We start from the raw sequence: 25,454 nt of genomic DNA, 5'->3' as shown, positions 1-25,454 counted from the left end.
TAGGAAAATAAAGTTTAATTTCAACTTCTGCAGCAATACAGGAAAAAGATGCCCTGACTGACATGAGAACTCAAGTAACAACTTCATTTCCTCTTCTTACACAAATTCCCCACAGCTCACTCCTGCACACAGCACTGGGGAATGACTCCGTTAAGGCCCCTCCCCGAAACCTACATTTCAGAGCAAAGTTTTTAATTTGGTTAATTTAGCCAAGAAAACTAAGAACTAGTCCTAGCATTCTAGTGCTACCAGATTTTACATCCCAGCTACAGCGGGAGGAATACAATGATTATTTTCAGTTCATTGGCAAATTTTGAAAAGTCATGAAAAATATTCTGGGTGGAAGGAAAGGTTTGGTTTTGATGGTGTCCATTTGCAAACTCTTTTGAATGTTATTTGAGTTTTTTAAATAAAAGCAAGGCAAGTTTGGAAAGGAAAAGTTGTTTCAAACTGAAAACTTGAAATGCTTCCTTTTGAAAATATTGAAATGAATCTGCTTCAAGTTTTGGTGTCACCATGTTGACTGGAAAGTCTCACCCAGCTCTCATCCCACCAGTCAAAAATGAGAATTGTAAGTTAATACTCTCCAGCAAAACGGTCCTTGGACCAGCTCCTGTGAAGTCACTGTGAGCTGAGGGCCATCAGCATCTCCGGGCAGGCACATTGGGCCAGATTTACAAAGGGATTTAGGCACCAAAAGATGCAGAGAGGTGCAAAGTGGGATTTACAAAAGCACCTGAGCAAGGTAAGTGCCGAACACCCATTGATTTCGCGTATCTGTTTAGACAAGTGTTGATCAGATGCCCACAACCATATTATTTCTTGCTTGGACTGGGATCTTCCTTAACAGATTGACAGATATTGCTTGTTAGGTGAAGTTCACCAGCCACAGAACCCAACAGCTAATCTGAGTTGTCCTCACCCTGCAGTTATAGGGAGAGGGCCACCCAGGTTGCATTGGGCCCTTGGCCACACTACAGACTCTTTAAGCCTAGGGTTGCCAGTTCTGGTTGGACATATTCCTGGAGGTTTCATCCCATGACATAACCTTTCATTAAAGATTCATCTTTAATTCCTGGAAACTCCAGGACAATCCTGGAGGGTTGGCAATCCTACCTGAGATGAGCATGTCCTTTAGAGAGGCCAAGTGCAACTCTCACTGCAGTCAATGGGGTCAAGGGTGCTCAGCACCTTATACGATCAGACCCTTAGACAATGAATTTAAATCATTATTAAAGTGTTTTCCCTTCAGGACATGCCTCTTGCTCTCACACCAGAGGTTTTTGTGGATAAATAGTTTCCTTGTTTTTAAAGACAAAGCAATAATTAATGATTTTTTCCAGTTCTATAAAGAAAGTCATAATAACAACAACATTTAATATCTTACAGACATTAACTCATTAGGGACCCCAAATCCTGAAGCCCTTATTCAGGCCGATCTCCCAGGGCTGCAGGAGTTGGGCTCTTAAGCCTCACAACACCCCTGTGAGGTAGGTAAGTATCATTATCCTCATTTTGCAGCTGGGGAAACTGAGGCATGGAGCAGTGAAGTGATTTGGTCAAGGCCACATAGTGAGTCTGGGAACAGAACTCAGGAGGTGCCTGGCATCCAGCCCTATGGCCATTCCACTAGATCATGTGGCCCTGGCTTCCATTAATTTAGTCTCCAAATACTAAATTAAAACCTTCCCCATGACACTGGCACAGACGTATGGCCAGATACATCTGTAGCCGTCTGCCACCAGCTGCTTCAGAAAATTGAGAGAAATCATAGTGCTATTCCAGTTATAAACCAGGTGCTACAAAACACTTTACACACAGGACCTTCATCAGACAAAACTGCTATTGGAGCCCCTGGACCCAGTCCTACAGGGATCCATGCGTAAGGATTTCAGGACTCAGTCCACAAATAGCTTTAAATTCACTCTCTGGTTATTGCTATACTTTGATACAAGTCGGAAGAGTGTTCCTGCTTAAAAGCTGGTCTTTCAGGCCTTGTCTTCGCCCCAGAATTAACGAGTTAACTAGCACTCTGCTGGTAGGCACTTAAAGGGTTAATCTCGGAGGTTTAACTACACCTGGAAGTCTTGCCGCCCATCTTGATCACTTCCACGCTGTCTAATAAAGTACTTGCCCTGTTGAAACCACACATACTTCTGAGTGCAACTTGCGCCAACGTGAAGCTGACCATGATTCAGTCTTGCTTGATGCCAAGTCATGGTCAGTCAGCCTGGTGTTAGTCAACCCGACTCTTCACTGTGAGGATTTGGGAGTGATGACAAGGCCTCAGGGAACATTGCTGGCTCTGTATTGGAAGGAATAGTTCTCACCGCATGGCTGAGCCCAGTCTAAATGAACCATTCCTGCATTAGCCTGCAAGTGACAGCCGGGACACTCAGTGCAATTACTGACTGGCGGACACTGGAGGACGTTAAGGAACTGCAGCGGGCCTCAGACTGTATGAAGTGTCCGATGCTAATGATTTCCAAGTGCACACTAGTTACACGGAGGTGCGATTCATTTTTTGCAGCGCAGCCTCTCTTCCATTTAATAAAGTTAAATAAAATCTTGAGCTACATCCCCATCTTGCTTGGAGAGAAACAGAGATCACAGGCATGAAACGGACACAGCTCCTCAGACTTCGGTGCGGAAGCAGCACTTACGGCTCAGTCACAGCTGGAATGAGTTGATTTGCATTTGACCTGAAATTTAGACCTCAGAATGTTGCATTCATCCTAACCCAGCATCTGAGGTGCTGATAAGGCTCTAGACAGGACGTGGGGCCAGGAGGAAACAGTACTAGGGTTCCTTTGGGTTTTCTGATAAATTCTTTACTGCTCACTTTCCAGCTGTGGCATTGGCCCAGGATGGGAACGTGTCCAAGCTGAACATGGGACGTCCCCAGGTATTGATGGCCAAAGTGATGCAGAGGACTCCGATGATGTTCATCACTATTCCAGATTTAGCCTGGAGGGGAAAAACAAAAAACAAAACACCAGCACAAATGAGTCTCAAAAGACCTGCCAGAACTCATGAGCATAAACACAATGAAGAAACTTGAAGGTGTCCTTAAGCTCCTCATCCTATTAAAGCAGAGAGATAACCATTGTGCTGGCAGTTCTGTGTGCTTCTGTAAATGGAACTGCCATGGAACGTGGTGCAAACTCTTAGCTCTGTAATTAGTTTGGAATCTTGAAAGACTGTCAAACAAGCTAGTTTCCACTGTGGTATGCAGTGTAGGTCCCAGGGTATTAGAGAGACAAGGTGGGTGAGGTAATATCTTTTATTGGATCAACTCGAAAGCTTGTCTCTCTCACCAACAGAAGCTGGTCCAATAAAAGATATTGCCTCACCCACCTTGTTGTCAAACAAGATGCATTTATTGGCTCAGGGCCAGATTCGGCCACAATGAGGCCATGGCGACACCACGGCTTAAGTTGACATGTTATGTTGCTCGGGGGTGTGAATTAGCCACCCCTGCTGAGTGACATAATTTATGCTGATTTAAGCGCTGGTGTGGACAGTGCTATGTTGGCAGGAGAGCTTCTCCCGCTGGCATAGCTACTGCCGCTCGCAGGGCTGGAGTAATGAAGCCGACGGGAGAGCTCTCTCCCGTTGTCTTAGAGCGGCTACACTACTTCCAGCTGCATCGGTGCAGATTAGATTCCAATCCAGCACATGGGTGGACTCCAGAGAGCCCCATTGACTGCAGTCTGGCTCCGCCTGGTGCAGCAGTTCGCCTGCACACCATCAATTGCAGGATCAATCTTACTCATGTTGAGGAGGATGTTCTGCTATTGGCCACAATGGGCCCAGGATCAGGCCCCCTGCTGCACTAATGCAAACCCATGGAAAACAACGAGGTTGCAGTGAGCACAGTTTTACCCTGTACGTATAAAAGACAAAACGACAGACTGCAGAATCAGCAGTTTTATCCTGCGTGGCAATTACTTGGAGCGAAGCGCCACTGCTTTTTACGTACGAGTTCCTATTACAACGCAACCATAACATGGGGTGGTAGCATTAGAGCGGAGGTTGTTTCCATGTATCTATTGACAGTCAAGGGAACTTTGGAAATGCAGGACCATAAAACTAAGCTACATCCATGATATTTACGGAAGAGGGTAATGGAAAGCTTAAGTAAAATACCAGGGAATCATCATCATCATCTTACCATGTCCAAAACCTGGAGGTGACCATAGGAAAACACTATCGCATTTGGAGGTGTTGCCACAGGTAGCATGAAGGCAAAAGAGGCACTGAGAGTACAAGGAATCATGACGTACAAGGGATTGACCTCAATTGATTGTGACTGGGGGAAAAGAGAACAGACGTAGTGTTAGTACTGTTCAGAAACAGATGCAGGCAGAAAGCCTGTGAGATCCAACAGACACAACAGGTCAGTTCATCCCCCCATATAAGTCACTTCTGAACCGTAAATTCATGATGCACTGGACTCCTCTCATAGCAAAGGGCTGCTTCACTAAACAGAAAGTTCATTCTAACCAGCCCTGCGTATTGCACACTACATGTTACTGATGTAGGTCAAGGCTTCCATCCTATTTCCAGAGAGAGGGACATGGGTTAATGGTTTGAATGCAAGACTAGATGATAGGAAGTCTTCAGGTCTAATCCTGGATCTGGCACAGACTCTGTGTCCTTGGGCAAGTCATTTGGAGTGGGATTTAAAGAAGTGCTCAGTGTTGGCCTAGCTCAGTTCCCATTGAAGGCAATGGGCACTTCACCATTGACTTCAAGAAGAGTGATTCTAGGCCAGCACTGATCTCTTCTGAAAATCCCACCCTAAAGGCCTGATTTTCAGACCTGCTGAGCACCCACCACTTCAGCTGGAGTCATGGGCGCTCTAAGGGCTCAGCACCTTTGAAAAATCAGGCCCTCCAGAACTCTGTCTCAGTTCCCTATCTGTAAAATGGGGATACCATTGTAAAATGTAAAATAAACACTTATTTACCTCACAGGTATTTATGAGGATTAGGGTAAAGGATTAGGGCTAAATTTTCTTGTTCTATGTTTTAACAGCACCTACCACAATCATAGAACTGGAAGGGACCACGAGAGGTCATCTAGTCCAGTCCCCTGCACTCATGGCAGGGCTAAGTATTATCTAGACCATCCCTGACAGGTGTATGTCCAACCTGCTCTTAAAAATCCCCAATGATGGAGATTCCACAACCTCCTTAGGCAATTTATTCCAGTGCTTAACCACCCTGACAGTTAGGAAGCTTTTCCTAATGTCCAACCTAAACCTCCCTTCCTGCAATTTAAGCCCATTGCTTCTTGTCCTATCCTCAGAGGTTAAGAAGAACAATTTTTCTCCCTCCTCCTTGTAACAACCTTTTATGTACTTGAAAACTGTTATGTCCCCTCTCAGTCTTCTCTTCTCCAGACTAAACAAACCCAATTTTTTCAATCTTCCCTCATAGGTCATGTTTTCTAGACCTTTAATTATTTTTGTTGCTCTTCTCTGGACTTTCTCCAATTTGTCCACATCTTTCCTGAAATGTGGCGCCCAGAACTGGACACAATTCTCCAGTCGAGGCCTAATCAGCGTGGAGTAGAGCGGAAGAATTAATTCTTGTATCTTGCTTACAATACTCCTGCTAATACATCTCAGAATGATGTTTGCTTTTTTGCAACAGCATTACACCGTTGACTCATTTAGCTTGTGATCCACTATGACCCCCAGCTCCCTTTTCGCAGTACTCCTTCCTAGGCAGTCATTTCCCATTTTGTATGTGTGCAACTGATTGTTCCTTCCTAAGTGGAGCACTTTGCATTTGTCCTTTTTGAGTATCATCCTGTTTACTTCAGACAATTTCTCCAGTTTGTCCAGATCATTTTCAATTTTAATCCTATCCTCCAAAGCACTTGCAACTCCTCCCAGCTTGGTATCATCCGCAAACTTTATAAGTGCACTCTCTATGCCATTATCTAAATCATTGGGGCTCTAGTCCACGACTGGGGCTCCTAGACACTACAACAACAATATATTTTGCCCTTAGTGGGGCACCCAATTCCCATCCAATCCAAAGGCGGCTGCACAGGCATATCTGAGGGCAGAATTTGGCTCCATAATGTTTTCAAAGCCCTTTGAAGATGATCTATCAGTATATCTGAGGTACTTATATGGCCCTCATTAGCGTAGTATCTGAGTGCCTCACAGTCATAGACTCTTAGGAATGTAGGGCTGGAAGGGACCTCGAGAGGTCTCAGCCCCCTGCACTGAGGCAGGACCAAGTAAACGTAGCCCATCCCTGACCGGTGTTTGTCCATGTTCTTAAAATCTTCCTATGATGGGGATTCCACAGCCTCCCTTGCAAGCCTATTCCAGATCTTAACTACCCTGACAGTTAGAAAGTTTTTCCTACTATTTAACCTAAATCTCCCTTGCTGCAGATTAAGCCCATTACTTCTTGTCTTACCTTCAGTGAACATGGAGGACAATTGGTGACAGTCCTCTTAATCACAGCCCTTAACATGATGTATTTATCCTCAACAACCTCCCTGTGAGGTTTGGAAAGAAGGTCTGAGGTCCAGACCTTCAACTGATATAATCTGTGTAGCTTCACAGACTTCAGTGAAGCTGCTTTAATTTATGCCAGATGAGGATCTGGTCCAAAGAGTGCCAAATTTCATTATTACTTCACTATACACTGAATCTCACTCTATATGAATTCTGTACAGGCAGGTTTCACATGGGGTATAGTCTTGTTGCCCTGAAATTGCATTCAACTAAATATCTCCATAGTCACCATTTAATATCTGTTGTATTTTAAAAAGCTGTTTATGCATTTGATGATTCAGTATTTCTCATGCTGGCTTTCCATTTTTATTTTACTACTGTCCACCTCTTCTAAATCAAATATATACAATGACTGGCCCAGGCCCGTAACCAGCGCAGGGTGAGCAAGGCAGCTGCCCATGGTGCAAAGCCATGGGGGCGGAGAAATGCCAGAACCCCTCCCCTCCCCCCCACGGGGGGCACAAATATGGTTGCTAAAATTCCTAGTTATAGCTCTGCTCTGTCTTGTTGGATCTTCTAGGTATTCTCTCCAGTTTTGTATTTACAGAGCTGCCAACGTTGGATAGGTTCCATTAACTTCTACGTTCCCACACATGGAATTTTTTCTCCTAAACACAGCTTGCTACATGGCCGGTTTAATTCACTTCACAATTCACTTTTGACTGCAGATGCACAGTAACATTTAAAAATGGTACTTGATGCTTTTTTTCCCCTCTGCATGGTATAATTTGGGGTTCTGGTCAAATTTATATGGAGTTCTTTTATTTGATCTCTAACAACACTTTGAGAGGGTTTGTCAGAGCGACACAGGAACTTGATTATAATTACTAGGCTCACAGAGCAAAACTTTTAAACAGTCTGCCTGTTTTGTGGGATTCTCCAGTCCCCAGAACTTATGTGTCAATTTAAGTCACTGCCAGCTAAGCAGCCTGGGTCAGGATAATTTTACTTGAAAGAACAGACTAAAACTCTTTACAAATAAAGACAAAACTATCCTTCCGCTGTGGTGCCAACTCTGCTCAAAAAAGGCTGTGACCATTTTTATTCCTTTCCTTGTGTGTCTTCTTAGAGTTTAAAAATGTTCTGTTCTGCTCGGCAGAAATGACACAATGAACCCTATACGGATGCTCTTGTCTTCAGTGCAAAAAAGAGACAGAGATGGCTGAAACATCCAAGGAAATGAATGAAGAGGGCTGGATTTGAACAAAGGAGAACAAAAATCTAGAGCCCTGCAGGAAGACTGTCACAGCAGAGAAAAATAACATTTTACATGTATACAGCATTTGTAATCCCAAGGGATCCTAAAGTGTTTCACCAGCTATATACATTCACGGCTCGAGGCTCCATTGCCCTACACCTTGGGTCATCACTTACACCTGTGCAAAGTGGGGGTAAAATGTTAAACTCAGAATGGTGGGGCTTTACGCACGTTTTGTACTCACTTTGCACTGGGGTAAATGAGCACACAAGGTGCAAGGCAATGGAAAAACCAAGCCCTCAGTACTAAACTTGCCCCTCTCTAAGGCAGGAAAGCATTTATGAGCATGCTAAAGTCTATCCCCATTGGCTTCAATGGCACTGAAGCATATGCATATGGTTACGGACTTCACATGTGCTTAATTTTAAGCTTGTGTTTAGGGTCTATTGACTTCAGTGATGCTCCCCTGAATGAGAGACTAAAGAGGTGAAATGTTTTTGGTGGGGACTGCCTAGCACATGGGGGGAATGCAAGATAGAACTTTTAACCTCCAGGCTGCTGGCTGAATACAGCTCAAGTGACCAAAAATCTTTACCAGCTGACTGGTGTAGGGTAAACTATTTTAAATGAGTTGGTGGCTCAGTCCACTTTCCAGTGGACAAGTGCCCACATCACACAAACCACCATTGCAGTTGGCATTAACTGGCCTCCTGATAGGCAATCTCAGGAGAGGAGCCAAGGAGGCTGAATTACTTTCTCATTCCAGGAGTTGGACCATCAAGGTTGATGCACAGTGGCAGGGCAGTGCCAGGGAAGTCTGCAGTGCCGCTGCCTGTTTGATACCTATCCTGTGGATAAATAAAGGATTCCAGGGCTGCAAGTCTGGCCTTTTTGCCCCCACCAGCACTAGAGCCAGCTTTGCTATCTGATGGGTTGTTTGCTAGATGCTTTTCTCAGTAACTCTATTTGCATATAAAGTCCCTTGGCTTATGGCACTAAATGTGGTATTGCTCCATTTTTAAAGACTTTATCCATTTTCCTTGATTTTTAAGTCAATTTTCCAGATCAGCAGTGAGAAAACCCAATAAGAAAAAAATCTTACCAAGGACGCAAAGACAGGTAGAAAGAGGGTGGCCGTAGCTACATTACTGGTGCATTCGGTGAAGACAGCAATAACAAGTGAAAGTATCACTGCGATGGCCCATGGGGGGACAGCGTGCAATGGGGTCATCTGATCACCCAGCCATTTCGACAGACCAGAAGCCTGACAAAATCAAGAGGGGAAATTCAGTAAGACACAGAACTCTAGGCCATCCATAGTAGCTCATATTGCATGTAATGTATTGCCAGATCCAAATACACATATGAAAACAGGCCATCGATATTAGTGGTTAGATCATTCAAGAGCAAACAAACTAGGTCATTTATAGAACAAGTAATGTGATCTTTCTTAAAAAATAGTAATAATAATAATAATAATAAAGGAGATTCCCTGCCAGTTGGAAATTAAGTCAGATTTATTTTCTCTCATTCTGGTCAGAAAGTACTTACATTTTTGCCAAGTAGAAGCTCAATACTGAGTTATACCAGAGACCAAGGAAGCCACACAACTGCAGACATTTAATGAATTGCTCAGAGGAATCATTGAAAGAATTGCTAAGGCTTCTGAAGATACTGAATTGAATGATTGTGTTTTCCTTCATGAATACCATCAGAGATGAACTCCAGTGTCTTACAAAAGTTTTCTGCTATGCAGTCCAAAACCACCATACTTTGGATCCTCCTGATCCAAAGTCTGGGCAATGTTCCAATCCAGGGCTTTGGTTTGGCCCATCATTTAAGAACAGCCCAGCCACAAAGTTTGGGAGATGGATGTGAACTTCCTCAAAGCTTGGCAGTTTGGGGATCTGGGGGGTCTGATTCAGACCCATCTCAACAGGGGTGCGTGAAACAGTTTTAATGGAGCCAGGATTCTTGCAAATCCTTGCTTATTTCTAGAGCTGAATTGAAGTTAGGAACATTGGATCAGAGTAGTAGTCCAGTGAGTCCTATGTCCTCTGATGTTAGTCACTACCAGACACTTCAAAGAAAGGTTCAAGAAACCCCCTCATGCAGCGTTTCTCAAACTGGGGTCCGCGATAGGTGCCACCCGGCTGGAGCCCGCACCCCACACCCCAGCCCCCTGCTCCAGCCCAGAGCCTGCACTCCCTCCCGCACCCAAACTCCCTCCCAGGCAGAGCCCACACCCCTCACTCCCTCCTGCACCCAAACTCCCTCCCAGAGCCCACACCCCCTCCTGCACTCCAACCCCCTACCCCAGCCTGGTGAAAGTGAGTGAGGGTGGGGAAGTGCGAGCGACGGAGGGAGGGGGGATGGAATGAGCGGGGGGCTTTGGGGGGGTCCCAAAACTTTTAAAAATAAAAATGGGGGTCCTCTGGTTGCTAAAGTTTGAGAACCGCTGCTCTAGTGGATGATTATGGAATAACCTGCCCATAGAGAGAGTTGCTTCCTTAATCCCTTCAGTAAGTGTTTGCTTTATGCCCTGCAGTATGAGGATTCACATCCCTTCTAAACAAACCCAAAACAGCTCTGAAACGCTTAGATATATTGCTGCACTTCTGTTGTCTGGCCAGAAGTAGATCTGGGGGTGACAATATACAACAAGGAAGGCCGCTCTCCTGCTATTTGCGCTAAGGAAACCTCAAGGAAGATTTCCTGTCAATACTGCAGATTCTGGAGGCTCAGGTGTTTTGGAGAAGCAGGAGTTAAGCACTTGAACTCCTGGAGTTCAATCCCTGAGGCACACCCATCCTAACCAGAAAGCAATTATGCTAATAAATAGAGAACGGGCTGAGCTGCTAAATTGTTCAAGTTACTGTCCAGATCAGTGCTTAATTTGTAATGAAAGAGATGCTGTCTCTCAAACAATTTTTTTACATTCATAACTGAGGCAGCAAGCCCAGAGGTGCCGGGACTTTGAACTGCCAGGCCCAGAGGTCCCAGGGCTCTGAACTGCCAAGCCCAGAGGTGCCGGGGCTCTGAACTGCCAGGCCCAGAGGTGCCGGGGCTTGGCCAAGGCAAGCCCTGGCACAAATTAAGCACTGGTTCAGATGCTGGTTCGCTTTGGACCTGTTACTACTAACAAGGGACCAGAAAGCAGAGCAGAAAGATCACCCTTAGACTCAATGGCAGCTAGAGGTGAGGACATACATCACTTCCGCTGGCCAAGGCGAAGCCTCCTCCTAGCAGCAGCACGATGTTCCAGGGCATCTTCCTCTGAACTACCTTCCAGTCTAGCAACGGGGCTGGGAAAAAGGGCTCTTTCATCACTAAAAAGATAAAAGCAGAGCAAAGAATGCTGGGAGGAGGTGAAGACACCGACTTCGTTCAAGGCTGTATACTCAGATGTGCACTTACTGTAGCTACCACCCCAGGGCAAAGGAAGCACTAGAGCCCAATGACACACAGTGTACGTGATAGCCCAGGACAGGCATGCTAGTGAGAAAACTGCCCATTTCAGGTGCACAGTGATATACAAAAAGCAACAAAGAGTCCTGTGGCACCTTAAAGACTAACCGATGTATTGGAGCATAAGCTTTCGTGGGTGAATGCCCACTTCATCAGACTCATGTATTCACCCACTAAAGCTTATGCTCCAATACATCGGTTAGTCTTTAAGGTGCCACAGGACTCTTTGTTGCTTTTTACAGATCCAGACTAACACAGCTACCCCTCTGATAAGTGATATACAAGGGTTATGGTCAAGTGCCAGCAGTAACTAAGAAGTGGGATTAGCTCCCAGGAACTGCACACACTAAGGGCTTGTCTATACAAACACTTAGTTCGCAGCAAGCTGAAGTGTGAATCTGCCTTGCACTAGCCTTTCGCACACTCACTGTCCCCAGGCTTCATATGGACAGACACTGAAAGTTCCGCTGTGCACTCTGATCTACCCTGCTTTGAAACAGGAGTAGGACAGTGTATACTAGGGAACTTTTAGCATGCCGCAGCAGGGTCCACACAGGCAGTGTGTGGCAGGCTGGCCTAGGGTAGATTTACACCCGAGTCTGCCGCATGCTAATGGTTCCTGCAGACAAGCCCTAAGTCACAAAGGAGTGCTTCTTCCAGCACCATCAGCTGGAGCTGAGAAATGGTTTCACAATCTCAGCACGGTGAGTTGTGATCTCACCACAGAATCATAAAGCTGGACTGGCCGAGGGAAAGCTCCAAGTCAAGCATCAATATTGTCAATTTCTCTTTCCATTACCTTCTCTGTTCTGTTCAGGGCTAAAGCTATTTCGACTACAGCAGTTGAATTTGGGTTTAGTGGCAGGAACTACAAACAGTAGTAGTGCAACAAAGAGAGCTACACTGGCATCAGTAACGTACCTAAAAGAAAAAGCAGAGGGCAGGTTAGAATATGGTACACCATTGTCTCAAAACATGGCATGCCTCCAGCATGTGTACTATTGTCCCAGTACATGGCATCCATCCAGCACACACACACACACCATTGTCCCAGTACATGGTAACCATAAGTCCTATTTACTTTTGTCTGTACAATCTCTCTATTCGGTGTTTAAGAATGTAGCAATATTTTGTACCCTGATATTGCAGATTCTGATATCCAGACTAGCAAAACTCCACATAGCCACATTTGCATCATCTTACTTAATATCACTTTGCAATGCCGTCGTGCCTTCCATTGAAAGATCTCCAAGTGTCTTCTCTACCACACTTCTGTTAAGTAGGGAAGTATTATCATCCTCCTTGTACCCAGGGAAAACTGAGGCACGGAATGCTAATTAACTTGCCAAAGGTTGAATGAATGCCAGGAACAGAACCCTGCTTGGATTTAGGCCATTTGAAAATATTTCCTTTACAGACTAAGTGGCTAAAGAGCTGAAGTCCCATTTTCAAGAGTGACTTGGGCACTAAAGTCGAAGGGCAGGACTACACTACGGAGTTAAGTCAACCTAAGTTACACAACTCCGACCTAAGATTATTCATGTAGCTGACTTACTGCAGTATCTAGAGTATTGCAAGTTTCTCCCATCGACTTACCTTATGCTTCTCGTTCTGGTGGAGTACCGGAGTCGACAGTAGAGCAATCGGCAGTCGATTTAGCAAGTCTTCACTAGACCCGCTAAATCGACCCACAGTGGATTGATCACCGCAGTGTCGATCCACGGTAAGTGTAGACAAGCCCTAAGTCTCATTAAAAGTCAATGGGACTTGGTGTGCATCCACTCTGCAATCAGTGGTGTGACTGCAACACATGTTGTACATGGGTACTTACTCAGGCACTTAGGCTGTGCCCAAGTCCAAGCTATTTTGGCTTCACTGCTATTGATACCCAAGCTAGTTAGATTAAAGTTGGCTCGCATGGTGCAATCACACCTCCAATTGCAGTGTAGACCTACTCTTAGGCTTCTAAGCTGGGAGGTCCTAAATCACTTTTGAAAATGGAGTTAGGCTCCAAAGTCACTCATGTACTTTTAAAAATGTTATACTGTAGCAAATACCAAGTCCTCAAAACAACACCCAGGGCATAGCTATTTAACATGTTTCCTTCATATTTCAAAGAAAAGTGTCTCACTCATGCACATATTTTATTTAGTGTAGTTGACGCCTTTTTCTCTTTATTAGGCTAGGTCTACACTACAGCGGACTTCCGACCTAAGATACGCAACTTCAGCTACGTGAATACCGTAGCTGAAGTTGCGTATTTTAGGTCGGCTTACCTGGCGGTGAGGACGCGGGAAAGTCGACCGCTGCCGCGCTGCCGCCAACTCCGCTACCGCCTCTTGTCGAGGTGGATTTCCGGAGTCGACGGTAGAGCCATCAGGGATCGATTTTACCGCGTCCTCACGAGACGCGGTAAGTCGATCCCCGATAAACCGATTGCTACCCGCCGGATCGGCGGGTAGTGAAGACGTAGCCTCTGTTGATGTGGAAAGATTTCAAGTGTAAAAAAAAATCCTAAACACTAGTCTCTAGAGATTGGAATTGTGAACTTCGCTAGTGAGTTCTCTGAGGTAAGGGCAGCCTTTTTGTTCTATGTTTGTGCAGCACCTAGCACAGTGGAGTGATTGGGACTCCTAGGTGCTACCACAATACAAATAAATAAAAGAATAACAAACAAACAAACAAACAGCTGCAGGTGACCAATCATCATCATCATCAGGTCGCAGGTGAGACTGGTGCATGTGAGATGAGTAAAGACACTTCTCAACAGGAAGCCAAATGAATTCAAACACTGCAGCATAGGTGGGGTGTGGCAAGAAATGCTCTTAATTATGTTTCCCTTTAAAACCTGGGTGCAAGGTTAGGAGCATAGGAGGAAGATGGAGAAGCCTTTCAAATCACTGAGTCAATTTCCTTGTGAGTGCCGGACAGATTCTCCTTTGCAGATGACATTACTGCATATTAAAATGATGTTCAATCCGATTTTAACTCATAAAATTGAAGGGCTAATAGAAATGAATAAACAAATTGGATTGAGACACAAACAGCATGAATTCCCCTCACATTGGCTATGCCAGTCTTAGGCTGCGGCACCCTCGCCAGCTGTGCCTCTTTAGAGCAGAGATTATCAATTATCTGGTGGTTTGGTGCGGTGCAACAAATGAGAACTAGAAATCAGACCTGTCAAACAACTTCCATGTGTGACTTGATACAGGATCTGAATTAAAGGCCCCTAAGGATCAAACAGGAGTAGAGCCAAATAAAGTATTACTAAGTCAGCCAAAACACTGCAGGATTCAAACTTACTCTTTATCTTTATTGAAGAGGAAGGTGGCCCAGCCAGGAATGAAGCCTGGGTCTCTGCTAAACCACAGGAGAATCAGTAGAATGAAGAGCATGAGGACATTGAATTCAGCAAAGGAGATGGAGCCTAGTTTCCGGAGCTCTGCCTTGAGCACATTGAGAGCGGCTTTCTCTTTGTCAGTTCTCTCCATCCCGCAGCCCCATGTTTTCCTAAAACTTTAAAAAAAAAAAAGGAAAGTTGTAAATATTTGCTTGCAAGAGAAAATTACCAGTGAATCCACTTTGACACTTGCCATGTGAAGCACAGAACTATGTTAGCTACTGCCTAGAATGGCTGCAGCATGTTATAAAGTGAACAACATCTGATTTATCCTTTGCACATAGTTGCCACTTGTTACCATCTCTTGCTGAGATGTGCAGTCTGGGGGCCAGGCACTGCACTGGGAATCAGGAAAGCTAGATTTTTTTCTTGGCTCTGCCACAGATCTACTGTGTGACCTTGGGCAAATCACTTCACCTCTCTATGCCTCTGTTTCGCCTCACCTAGTTAGATTATAAACTCTTTGTGGTAGGGACTGTCTCTCACTAAGTGTGTGTACAGTGCCTGGCACAATGGGGCCTCAATCTCAGTTGTGGCCTCTAGGTTCTACTGGAAAATAAACACAAATTACAAATGTGGTTGTAATAAGCACAGTTCAATCTCACCACAGACGGTTTTACATATGTGAAGTTTCTACTAAGATACAATGTTATGTGACGTATGTCATTCCTTGCCTATACAGTACTTTTCTTCCAGATTGCAGACCTAGCCATCATATAATCTCAGGAACATGTACCTGATGATAAAAAGACAAACCAAGAGGGCCAGATTCACACCTGCTGAGGATCTGGCCCATAACATTATATTTTTATACTTACTTGAACCCCATGAATGAAAACTGGAGCCAAAACCAAGATAACGTCAACATCAGAATCATATTAGGAAACGCAAATCCAAACCAGGAAGCAAAATTCAAGACATCACCATTTTCAGGGAACAGTCTGAGGAGAGAAAACAATGGTTTCAGTACCAAGGTCAAACCATTTGAGTATATTCTCCCTTCTATATGCGCTAATTGGAATAATATAAGAGCCTCAGGGCTCATCCATTGGTCACCCATACGGGTCTCATCCAAAGCCAATTGAAGTCAGTGGAAAGGCTCTCATGGACTTCAGACTGTACCCTAAATGCCCTGACTGAACTTTCCAGTGTTCTTTATAGAATGGTTTACATTAATTGCACACAGCAGCCCATGTTGCTATTTTTCATAATTCATAGAGCTTAAGGCTACAATGGACCATTAGATCATCTAGTCTGAATACCTGCATATCATAGCCCATTACATTTCATCCAGTTACCCATTTATTGAGCCCAAATAACTTGTGTTTGTCTATTTTGGACCCATATGACATAAGCGCAGTTTAAAGACCCACAGGTGCCCTATCAAAAACTTGGGGAAATATTCTGCTTGCAACAAGTCTGCTCAACCACCTATGCTTTCAGCATTCCCTTCCCCTAACTCTTTAGAACGAAGGGGATCTTCAAGAAGATAGGAATTTAGGGCATGATCCTGCTTCTATTGAAACCAATAACAAAACTTCCATTCGCTTTGATGGGACCTAGGTTTGGCTCTTAGTTTCTAAAGAGTTAGGACACATTTTGAAAAAACAGTCTCTAACTTTGTGCCTGGAATTTTGCATTCACAGTCAGTTGTGGATGTGACTCTATTGTAAATATCAGTTGCACATTTTCTACCGGTTCCATTTGGGCCAGATGGATTTTTGAAACCTATTGGTCTACTACCTGCTGGGGCTACTGGTTCTCCAGCAGAAATCAGTTGAAGGATAGCAGTGGAGTCTACTGGAATTTCCCCTACAGAGACTGTAGCACTAAGATCAGGGGTTCCCAAACTATTGCATAGTCAAAGACAACATCTTAACAGAGAAAGAGCATCTTGTAGATGCCACCTCTCCTCTTCCATAACATCCCTGTGGCTTCTACAGCAACTGCTTACATGGAGAAATCATATTACAGAAATATTTACTGTATTTTAGCTGGCTTTTTTACGTTTTGTCCATTATGAAAAGAGTTAATCACAGTCTCCTGTTTCTCATTGCATTTCCCCTTCCCATTCGTTCCCTTATAGATGGAAACAAGGAGGAGCCAGCACCATGTGACCAATCTGTTCTCTGCAGTCCACCAGCAGCCACTCCAAAGACTCCCAGGGTATGTCTAAATTGTACATTAAGTCTGGGCTCTGACTCAGGTTTGAGTCCAAGTCCCCCTTCCATCCACACATAAATCAGTTTGACTCAGGTCAGCGAGCCCTCAGGACCCAGGTCTTAGGACCCTGCCAGAGGGGTAGGTCAGAGCCCGAGTCCCACTGTGACTTGGGTCCAAACCCTGTCCTTTTGCAGTATGGACACAGCTCAAGCTGCAGACCCAAGTCAGAAGGTGTGCATAGAGCAGTATGGATGCGTTAGCACAGCTGTGAGACCTGGTGCAGGAATTGCGAGCTAAGCTTTACAATGCAGTGTGGACACTTCAAGCACAGGCTTGGAAACACCGGTCCACAAGCTCAGGTGCCCACAGACCTGGGTTTACAATGTAATGTAGACATAGCCCCAGTGGGCTACGACAGACTGGGAAATGTTGATTTAGAGCTCTAACTACCCATTTGTGCTGGAGCAGAAGATGAGGAGGCAAAGCACATCATATACATTATTCATTATGACATATAAACAGGTAACTCTTAAAGCCAACATCAGCAGCCACCAACTAAGACTTTCAGTTGTGCTGGTCAAAAAGGAGAGTGAGCCCATTTAAGAGGCTGAAGGAGAAATGGCAAGAACAACTTACTGATTCATCTGGCCTTTCAAAACCAGGTTTGGCCCCGTTCCAGTGAGCGTTGCAGTTCCTCCAATACTAGCAGCATAGCACACACATAGCGTCATCCCCTTACTGATGAGTTTCTTCACTTCCCTGTCACCAAGAGCTCTGGGTTCCTCAGGAACGTCACCATTACCTATGACTGGAAATAACAAATATGAACTTGCAGTGGAGACCAAAAGCTCAGAACAGGGGCAATGTTCTTGGTGCTGCAATTTGTCTATGCCTCTTAGTTTAATGAATGCCAAGCTATGTTGACTATGTCCTCATATCATCTTATAATACTACTTATGGCAAAGAGAAGGGAGGATGGTCCTGTGGCTGTGGCACTGAATTGGGACTCTAGAGATTAGGGCTTGATTCCTGGCTCTGCCACAGACTTTCTGTGAGAGCTTGGGAAAGTTGTTTTGCCTCTCTGGGTATGTCTACACTGCATGATAAGTCTGGGCTCTGACTCAGGTTTGAGCCCAAATGCCCCTTCCGTCTACACTCAAATCAATCTGACCGGGGTCGGCAAGTGCTCAGGACCCAGGTCCTACGACTCTGCTAGTGGGGGTAGGTCAAAGGCCAAGTTCCACTGTGACTCTGGTCCAAGCCCTGCCATTCTACAGTGGATACAGGTTAAGCCGCAGACCCAAGTCAGAAGGTCTGTGTAGCGGAGAATCGACGTGTTAGTGTGGCTGTGTGACTTGCGTCCAGCCATTGTAAACCTAGGCTTACAATGTAGCGTGGACTCTCAAGCATGGGCTTGGAAACTCTGAGTCCACAAGCCTGGGTCACACAGACCTGGTTTACAATACAGTGTAGACATACCCTCTGTGCCTCAGTTTCCTGCTCTGTATAATGAGGGTAACAATACTTCCCTACCACAAAGAGGAGTTGTGAGGTAAATTCATTAATATCTGGGAGGTGCTCAGATATTACAGTGATGGTGCTATTCAAATACCAGGGCAGAAACCCACAACTAACAATGGAGGCTTCCAATATATCCAGAGAAAACATAGGATCCAATTCATTCTTGGTATAACCACTAAGATCAATGGAGTTGTGTCTGCTTACATCAGACCTGTATTTGCTCTAGTAATATCGTGCTCATCCTGTTGCTTCTTTTGGATGAGGGCCTAATTTGGAAACACATGTTATGTTGTTGGACTGCATAAAATCACCATGGAAACTGAGAGCAACTGACCCCACAGTAGAGGGGTAGCATTTTTTTTATTATTCAGCACCCCTATTAATAGTGTATCACTGAACACAAAAAGAAAATTTATTGCCATTACAACAGCTCTGAAGTTAGAAATGGGCAGCATTATTACAAAGCGCCAAGTGTAATCTGTGTAGGCATCAACACAGTATCTGAGCACCTCACAATCATTCATGGATCTTACCCTCCCAACTCCCCTGGGAGGCAGGGAAGTACTAACCCCATTTTGCAGATGAGGAACTGAGGCACAGGGGAGATTAAGTGACTTACCCGACGTCAGACAGAATCTGGGGCCGATTCACTTTCTGATTAATTAAATTCAGGTTTCTTGAGTCCCAGTCTTGTGCCCTACCCCCTAGAGTAGACTGTCCTTCCTCCCCTGAAAAGCACTTTAGGTCCTGATCCTACAATGACCCCTGCATGGGTGGTCCTCTGTGCCTGCGAAGACATTAGGACTCAGTAAGGGTGCAGGGTTCTGCCTATGCAGAAAAATTCCTGCCTATTGCAGGATCAGGGTCTCAGAAATTCCCAAAATACAAAGAAAGAGAGGCAAAGAATCCCCATGAGGGTGAGAATACATTTCACAGGGGTGCAGGTACCAGCTGCAGCTCCTGTTCAGTCGATGCTCGGCCAGTTTTTCATGATTTAATCCCGCAACTTGCTTGATAAAGGAACAGCCACCGATCAAGGACAAAACAAGAAGAGAGGGGGTAAAGTTTTCAGATGTGCCTCAATGACTTAAGAGCCTAAATCCCACTGACTCTCAATGACACTTAGGCACCACAGTGCCAAAGTCACTTTTGAAAATGGGACTTAGGCTCCTAAGTCATTTAGGTGCTTTTGAAAATGTTACCCATTGGTTGTAATTTTCAGAGGCTCTGAACACCCAGTGAGGTCGAGGGGGTGTTTGGCACAGTTGAAAATTAAGCCCCAGCTGTTGAGAGCTGAGCACCCAAAGCTGGGAGGCACCCAGAACTGGGGGACATCTTTGAAAATTTGGGCCTTCATGTATTTAATGGGTTTCTTTCTGGATAAGAACGCTCCTGGCTTTCTTAGGGCCTGGGCCAAAGCCCAGTGACCTCAGTACGAGTCTTTTCACTGAAGTCAGCAGGCTCTGAATCAGGCTTTTATACAGCAATTGAAACAGACTCTGATTAGGCCTGCTCGGAGGCCCCTTACCCTGCACCGACGTCATTGTGTTCTTCTCCTCCAGCTCAATCGCTGAATTCACTTGCCCATTAGGCTGGTCCGTAATCGTCAGGTCCTGCTCTGTGCTGTTCATCTGATCCAAGACAGCCTGGACAATAGGGACCATCATGGCGGTAGTGGCTGTGTTGCTTATCCACATGGACAAGAAGGCGGTGACTCCCATAAAGCCCAGCATAAGGCTGCACGTGGAGAAACAGAGGGAAGGAAAGAAAAATAACCATGAAAGCTTTTCTGGGTTTTCCACCCAGCGCAATCTACTTCCAGGCAACCCTGTACAGCAGGCCCCACTCTGGAGCGTACTACCTGTTCCAGGAAAGGAAACCATTGCCCAATTTTTGGCTGGTGCAGCTTCATTGCTTTCATTGGAGTCACTCCAGCAGAGTAGTTAGCCCCACGCAACTCCCTGTGAGTAACTCCGTTGTCATGTATGCCCTAGTTGGAAGCACCTATCATTTAGCCAGCATAAAAAAGCCATTTCACAACAGCGAACCACAGCGAGGTTGCCTTCCTCTCTTCTGATTATTGTTGGAAATCTGGAAAATTGCAGTCTCTGATATTGTGAGCTCGACTTGCGCTGTGGATCCTGGCTAACACGGAACAGCTGTGGTCTCGGCCGCTCCCTCACTAACGTCACCGCCAGAGTTAATAAGCCATAGAATGGGCGCCACTTATGGCTTCCTCTCTGCTAATAACTGGCTGGAGCAGGGTGCGGGTTTTTGGCATTCATGAAAATGGCGACAGGGATCTCGGGATCACTGATATGCTGATTAAATACTGGGGCCAAATCCTGGTGTCTTGAGCACAGGGGATTTGCACAGATGATCTCTGCTGGTGTCAGGGGAATAAAACCATCCCCGCAACCCCCCGGACTGAGCAGCACGGCCACAGCCACTATTACTGCCCATGGCTTTAGTAGCAGCTGTTACCCCTGCACTCCTCCTATGCTGTCCTGGTCCCCCTGGGCATGTCCTTGCCCCTTCTGGGGCTCATACATTTGCCATCTGCCCCCTCTGTGCAGACAAAGAAGGATCAGTCCCCCTGGGTGATCTCTCCATTGCCTGCCTCCCCTGCACAACAATTCTGTGAGACTTAAGAGCCAGGGGCGTGGGAGGTGGGCAGGATCTGAGCCTTAACAGGCTATCAGGGCATTCAGCCACACACTTACAAGATCTGTTGTAGAGCCCTTCACACCTGAACCCGCCGGGACCTGACTCCCTGTGTCGGGTCTGGGGCAGGTCAGGTGGGAAAACTCCTGGCTTGGGTCAGGTCTTCTCCTCCTGCCTGTGGGGTTGGCATGGCGGTGGCTGCGTGACCTGCTCCTCTCAGCTGCCACATGAGCTGAGGAGTCCAGCACCTCTTACTCCGCAGCACAGCCAGCACAGCAGGGGGTGGCAGCCGGCAGGAGCAGAGCATGCAGCCGCCGGTGCATGCAGCTACCGCCCTGCTGACCCATGGTGGCACTGACTCAGGTTTGTGGGAGGGGTCAGGTCAGGTAGGAAAATGACTTAGCCCCCTTAAGATGGGTTTGGGTGGGCCTGGGTCTGGTTCATGCCCAGGTTGGGCCTAGAGGAGACCTCTAGTCTCTTGCATGTGGTGGTTTTACTCTGGCTCCCCAAAGAGTCAGATTCAAACAGCAACCGAACGTCCGATCCAAGGGCACCATGTCCCCAAATGGGAAACATGAACACTTAGCATTAGGAGCTTAACTGGGCACTTGAAACCCACACTGACTGAGGCACGAAGGGCCTGAGCAGATACTATAGTGATGAGTGTAATAAAAGAACCTGTATAGATTAGAGCAGAACAGAACCAAGCTCCCATTAATTCAACAGAAAGACTCCCATTGACTTCCGTGGAAGCTGAATGATGAGTGTCTTCCTTTCCAGCCATCCTGGGCTTTCAAACATTGCATCATTCCTGCGGGCATACACAACCTCTGGACGCCCTTCCTAGAGCAAGCGAAACAACTGAGACTTTTGTAGCCTTCATTCTGTGTGACTCAGTTCTCACACTCTCCCCCTAGTCTCCTGGCATCTGAAGACGCTTCTGCTAAGCTTGGTTGCTCCTGATCACAGACCGATAGGAAGGCAGGGGTAACAGGGCCTCTTACAGTGGGGGCTTCACTCCGACGATCAGCAGGACCCTCAGTGCAATGCGTTTGTGCAAATTCCAGTGTTCCACGGCTACTGCCACAACCAGCCCCCCGACAAACAGCATGTTGGTGTCCTTCAAGTACTGCATACACACCTGCAATGAGAGGAACTGCCCGTCAGTGTCTGAGTCACAAGTGGGTGGCTGGATTTGTCAACAGCCAAGGTACTCTGGTCCTTTTTCCACTCCCACTGACTTGTACATTTTCTCAATTCCATTTGTCTATTTAGATGCTGAGCTACTTTGGGCAGGGGCTGTCTCTTATCCGGTTTGCACAGCGCCTAGTGCAAAGGGGCCCTGATGGTTGGGGCCACTAGATGCTAATGAAATATAAATAACTGCTGACATGTACTATAAGAAGTATAGTAGCTCTAAGTAGTGCATGAATGCTGTCTGATTCTCAGAGATGTTAAGGCCCAGATGGTCACTTGGTACCTCTAAAAATCAGCCCCATAATCCTACCCCTAATAGATCATCAGCAGGGATTGAACCCGGCACTTTCAGAACCAAATCACAGACTTCCACCACTCCAGCTCAAGTAGCATGCCCATTAGCTAGCAAAAGTAGTAGGCTGTTATCTTCTATGAGAATCAGCTACTAAAGGAGGACACAGCAAACTCTTTGGCAGCATGTTACATACATCCCCTGCTAAAAGTATCTTGTCTCAAGCATCTGAGATCTCCCAAAGTATCAGTCCCTGATCAGGAGTTGCTTTTGACATGATCCCTTGGCTTTTCAGAAGTCTGAACTCAGGAGTTTCAGCACCAAAGCACAGATCTCTACCACTGAAACAATAACTCCACGGATGGCAGCAGTAGTAGGTTGTTCTCCTCTATTTGGACCAGCTACTACATAAGGACACAATCCACACCATGTAGCTGGTTTTGTATCTTTCTGTATCTGCAGAATTTCACCATCAAGTTTGTTTGCTGAGTATTGAGGTTGGCATGTGAAAGAGGTTTAGGGGGATGGATGTTAAGGTGTGAGATTCCAATACGAGTCCAGCAGCACACCTTTTTTCCACTATGAAAGGCAACAATTCCTTACAAAAAGCAGTACAGCTTGTTCTAAAAAGACAGTGTCTCCAGGGGATAGGGCACGGAGTCCCAGACCAGGAGGCCTGGGTTCTGGTCTAGGCTCTGCCAGGAACTGCCTGTGTGACCTTAGGCAAGTCACTTCACTTCTCTGTGCTTCTGTTTCCCCATCCATCATGTGTGTTCAGATTGGAAGCCCCTCAGATATAGGACTACCACTTACCATGTGTTTATACAGCACCTGGCACAATGGTTCCCCAAATTTGGTGGGTGCCTTCAAGTGCTATTGTAATATAAATAATAATTTGCAGAAAGCAATCAGATTTATGTTGTACATTTCATCTCAAAGCACTTTACAAACTATATACAGAGGAATCCCTTCACTCACCACAAAGTGCAGCCACCTCTAGGGTAGAGCATAGTGGTCATTTAACAGCATACAGCAACACCACATGACCATTAAGAGTAGGAAGTAAAAAAAGAATCCTATGTCCAATATATACTGATGGGGGGATGTTGATAGCTAGAACGACAAGGTGGGTGAGATAATACCTTTTATTGGACCAACTTCTGTCGGTGAGAGAGACAAGCGTTCAAGCCACATGTCTGGCTGGAAAGCTTGTCTCTCTCACCAGCAGAAGTTGTTCCAATAAAAGACATTACTTCACCCACCTTGTATCTCTAATATCCTGGGACTGACACAGCTACACTGCATACGATTGCTAGAATGTCATTTTAAAAACTTGCTTCCAGGATTTGACTGTTAAAAGTCTCATTCCAGCTCAAATCTTCTCAATAAAACCGGTACGGAGATGAAATCTAACCAGATCTTTACCTGCACCAGAACTTAGGGGCAGCAGTGTAAACCACACAAGGTGATATTATCAGTGCTACTTGCATGATGAAAAGCAACTCAGTGAATGTGATAGGCACAGAAACATTGGTGCATTGGAGTATGCTGGTCTAGTCTGGTCTGGGCCCCTGAAGTTTATGCTTAAATCGAGGCTGACCTAGAATCAATTCTTACCTTTTTAGACTCCAGGATTCCAAACATAGGAAATAATATAGCAGGCAGGAGAGCTGTGATAGCCAATGGGATGACCTCTGTGCACCAGTACACAGCCATAAGGATGATGACATAGCCACATTTGGCTTCCTGGAATACAAGCAAACAAGGGTTTAAGCACAAGAAATCAAGTGAGTAGCTGAATGCACAGGGTCCCCCAGTAGATCCCAGGCTATAAATGGCAGTGCTCTAATCAAGTGGTCTCTTAGGGGAAGGAAAAGAGCTTTTTAATAGGAGTGTTGTTTTCTTCTTCTCCAAGAAAATATTCTTAGACACCCAGCTGGTGCAATCTGGTAAATTTTAAAGGTAAAAATGTTCTCAATCGAAGTTTTCCCACAGACTTCAATGGGGCCAGGATTTCACTCCCAAAGTGAATTTTGGGCCTGATCCTGAGTGGTGCCGAATACCTTCAACTCCCCATTGGATTTAATTGGATCCAGACCCATCTCCACAAGAAGCCAAGTCCTGAAAGAGACATTTGATCTTTACAACTCAACCAGTTACTCAGAAACTAGCTTAAGTGAACATTCACATCACATGGAAAACAATGCACGGGCAAAGCTAGGGGGGTTTTAAATGCACGAGGACTTCAGGCCAAAGCTTAGGGTGTGGAAACACCAGAATTTCCATAGAAATGCAAACATATGGCTAACTTAAATGTTCAGCTTTCAATTGGCATTTGATTCAAGCAGGAGCTTCCATGCCTACTAGCCAAGATGTTTAGAAGCAATTCATGATTTTGGAGGTCTGGTTTTAGGTGCTCATCTTAAGACACTTAAAAGGGGCCTGATTTTCACAGGGCAGATGTTGACTTTCTGAACATCAGGCCTCCTTAAGGTGTCTCAGGTTGGACACCTAACAATTGAGGTACCAAAAATCACTAGTAGTCACTTGAAAATCTTTCATCTGACTGAGGATCATTATATTATAGGTATTAAACTATTTCTCTGAAATTATAATGTTTTCTTAACACGGGGATTGTCTAGGGTGACCAGATGTCCCGTTTTTAAAGGGACAGTCACGTTTTTTGGAACTTTTTCTTATATAGGTGCCTATTCCCCCCCCCCCCACCCCCATCACATTTTTTCACAGTTGCTATCTGGTAACCCTAGGGTTGTCTGGATTAGAAATGTCTAAACATGTCCAGTTAAACTATTGTTGAGGCATTTTTATAGCCTAGCGATGCTAGGCTTTGTAAATTCAATTTTCTTATGAGAAGTAAGTATTCATTAACTGACTGTAAACATTATTTTGGCTCAGGTGTAAATGCTCCATAGTTCACAATTTGCTTGTGTTTGAAATAACAGTTTGTTGGGTCTTAAGGCTTGGGGGGGGGGCGCAAAACAAA

At 45.4% G+C, this 25,454-nt stretch overlaps 1 protein-coding gene across 1 annotated transcript; it reads right to left on the bottom strand.

The window, feature by feature from the left end:
* Nucleotides 1-24,217, bottom strand: SLC13A5 (solute carrier family 13 member 5). Its single transcript, XM_024206934.2, has 11 exons — nt 24,068-24,217; nt 21,966-22,102; nt 19,826-20,034; nt 17,413-17,584; nt 15,432-15,554; nt 14,517-14,729; nt 12,010-12,131; nt 10,953-11,071; nt 8,845-9,006; nt 4,175-4,312; nt 1-2,967 (listed from the first exon to the last, which is right to left on the bottom strand). Exons 1-11 carry the CDS (start codon nt 24,164-24,166, stop codon nt 2,839-2,841), a joined length of 1,623 nt encoding a protein of 540 aa, XP_024062702.2. The 5' UTR covers nt 24,167-24,217; the 3' UTR covers nt 1-2,838.
* Nucleotides 24,218-25,454: the final 1,237 nt, after the last annotated feature.

The sequence above is a fragment of the Terrapene carolina genome, unplaced genomic scaffold (genome assembly GCF_002925995.2).
Source record: "Terrapene carolina triunguis isolate 2854851 unplaced genomic scaffold, T_m_triunguis-2.0 Scaffold231, whole genome shotgun sequence".
Lineage (NCBI taxonomy): Eukaryota > Metazoa > Chordata > Testudines > Emydidae > Terrapene > Terrapene triunguis.
Note: the sequence above shows the minus strand (reverse complement) of the source record. Positions and strands in the feature narration are given on the sequence as shown.

What these genes read in the sequence shown, in the direction of transcription:
- SLC13A5 (XM_024206934.2), bottom strand. Translation starts at nt 24,166, where the DNA reads ATGGCTGTGTACTGGTGCACAGAGGTCATCCCATTGGCTATCACAGCT. An exon ending in CTCTTCAATAAAGATAAAGA is followed by an intron (nt 12,132 to 14,516) that starts GTAAGTTTGAAT and finishes TTTTTCTTTTAG; the next exon opens with GTACGTTACTGATGCCAGTG. An exon ending in ACCTCCAGGTTTTGGACATG is followed by an intron (nt 2,968 to 4,174) that starts GTAAGATGATGA and finishes TTTCCCCTCCAG; the next exon opens with GCTAAATCTGGAATAGTGAT.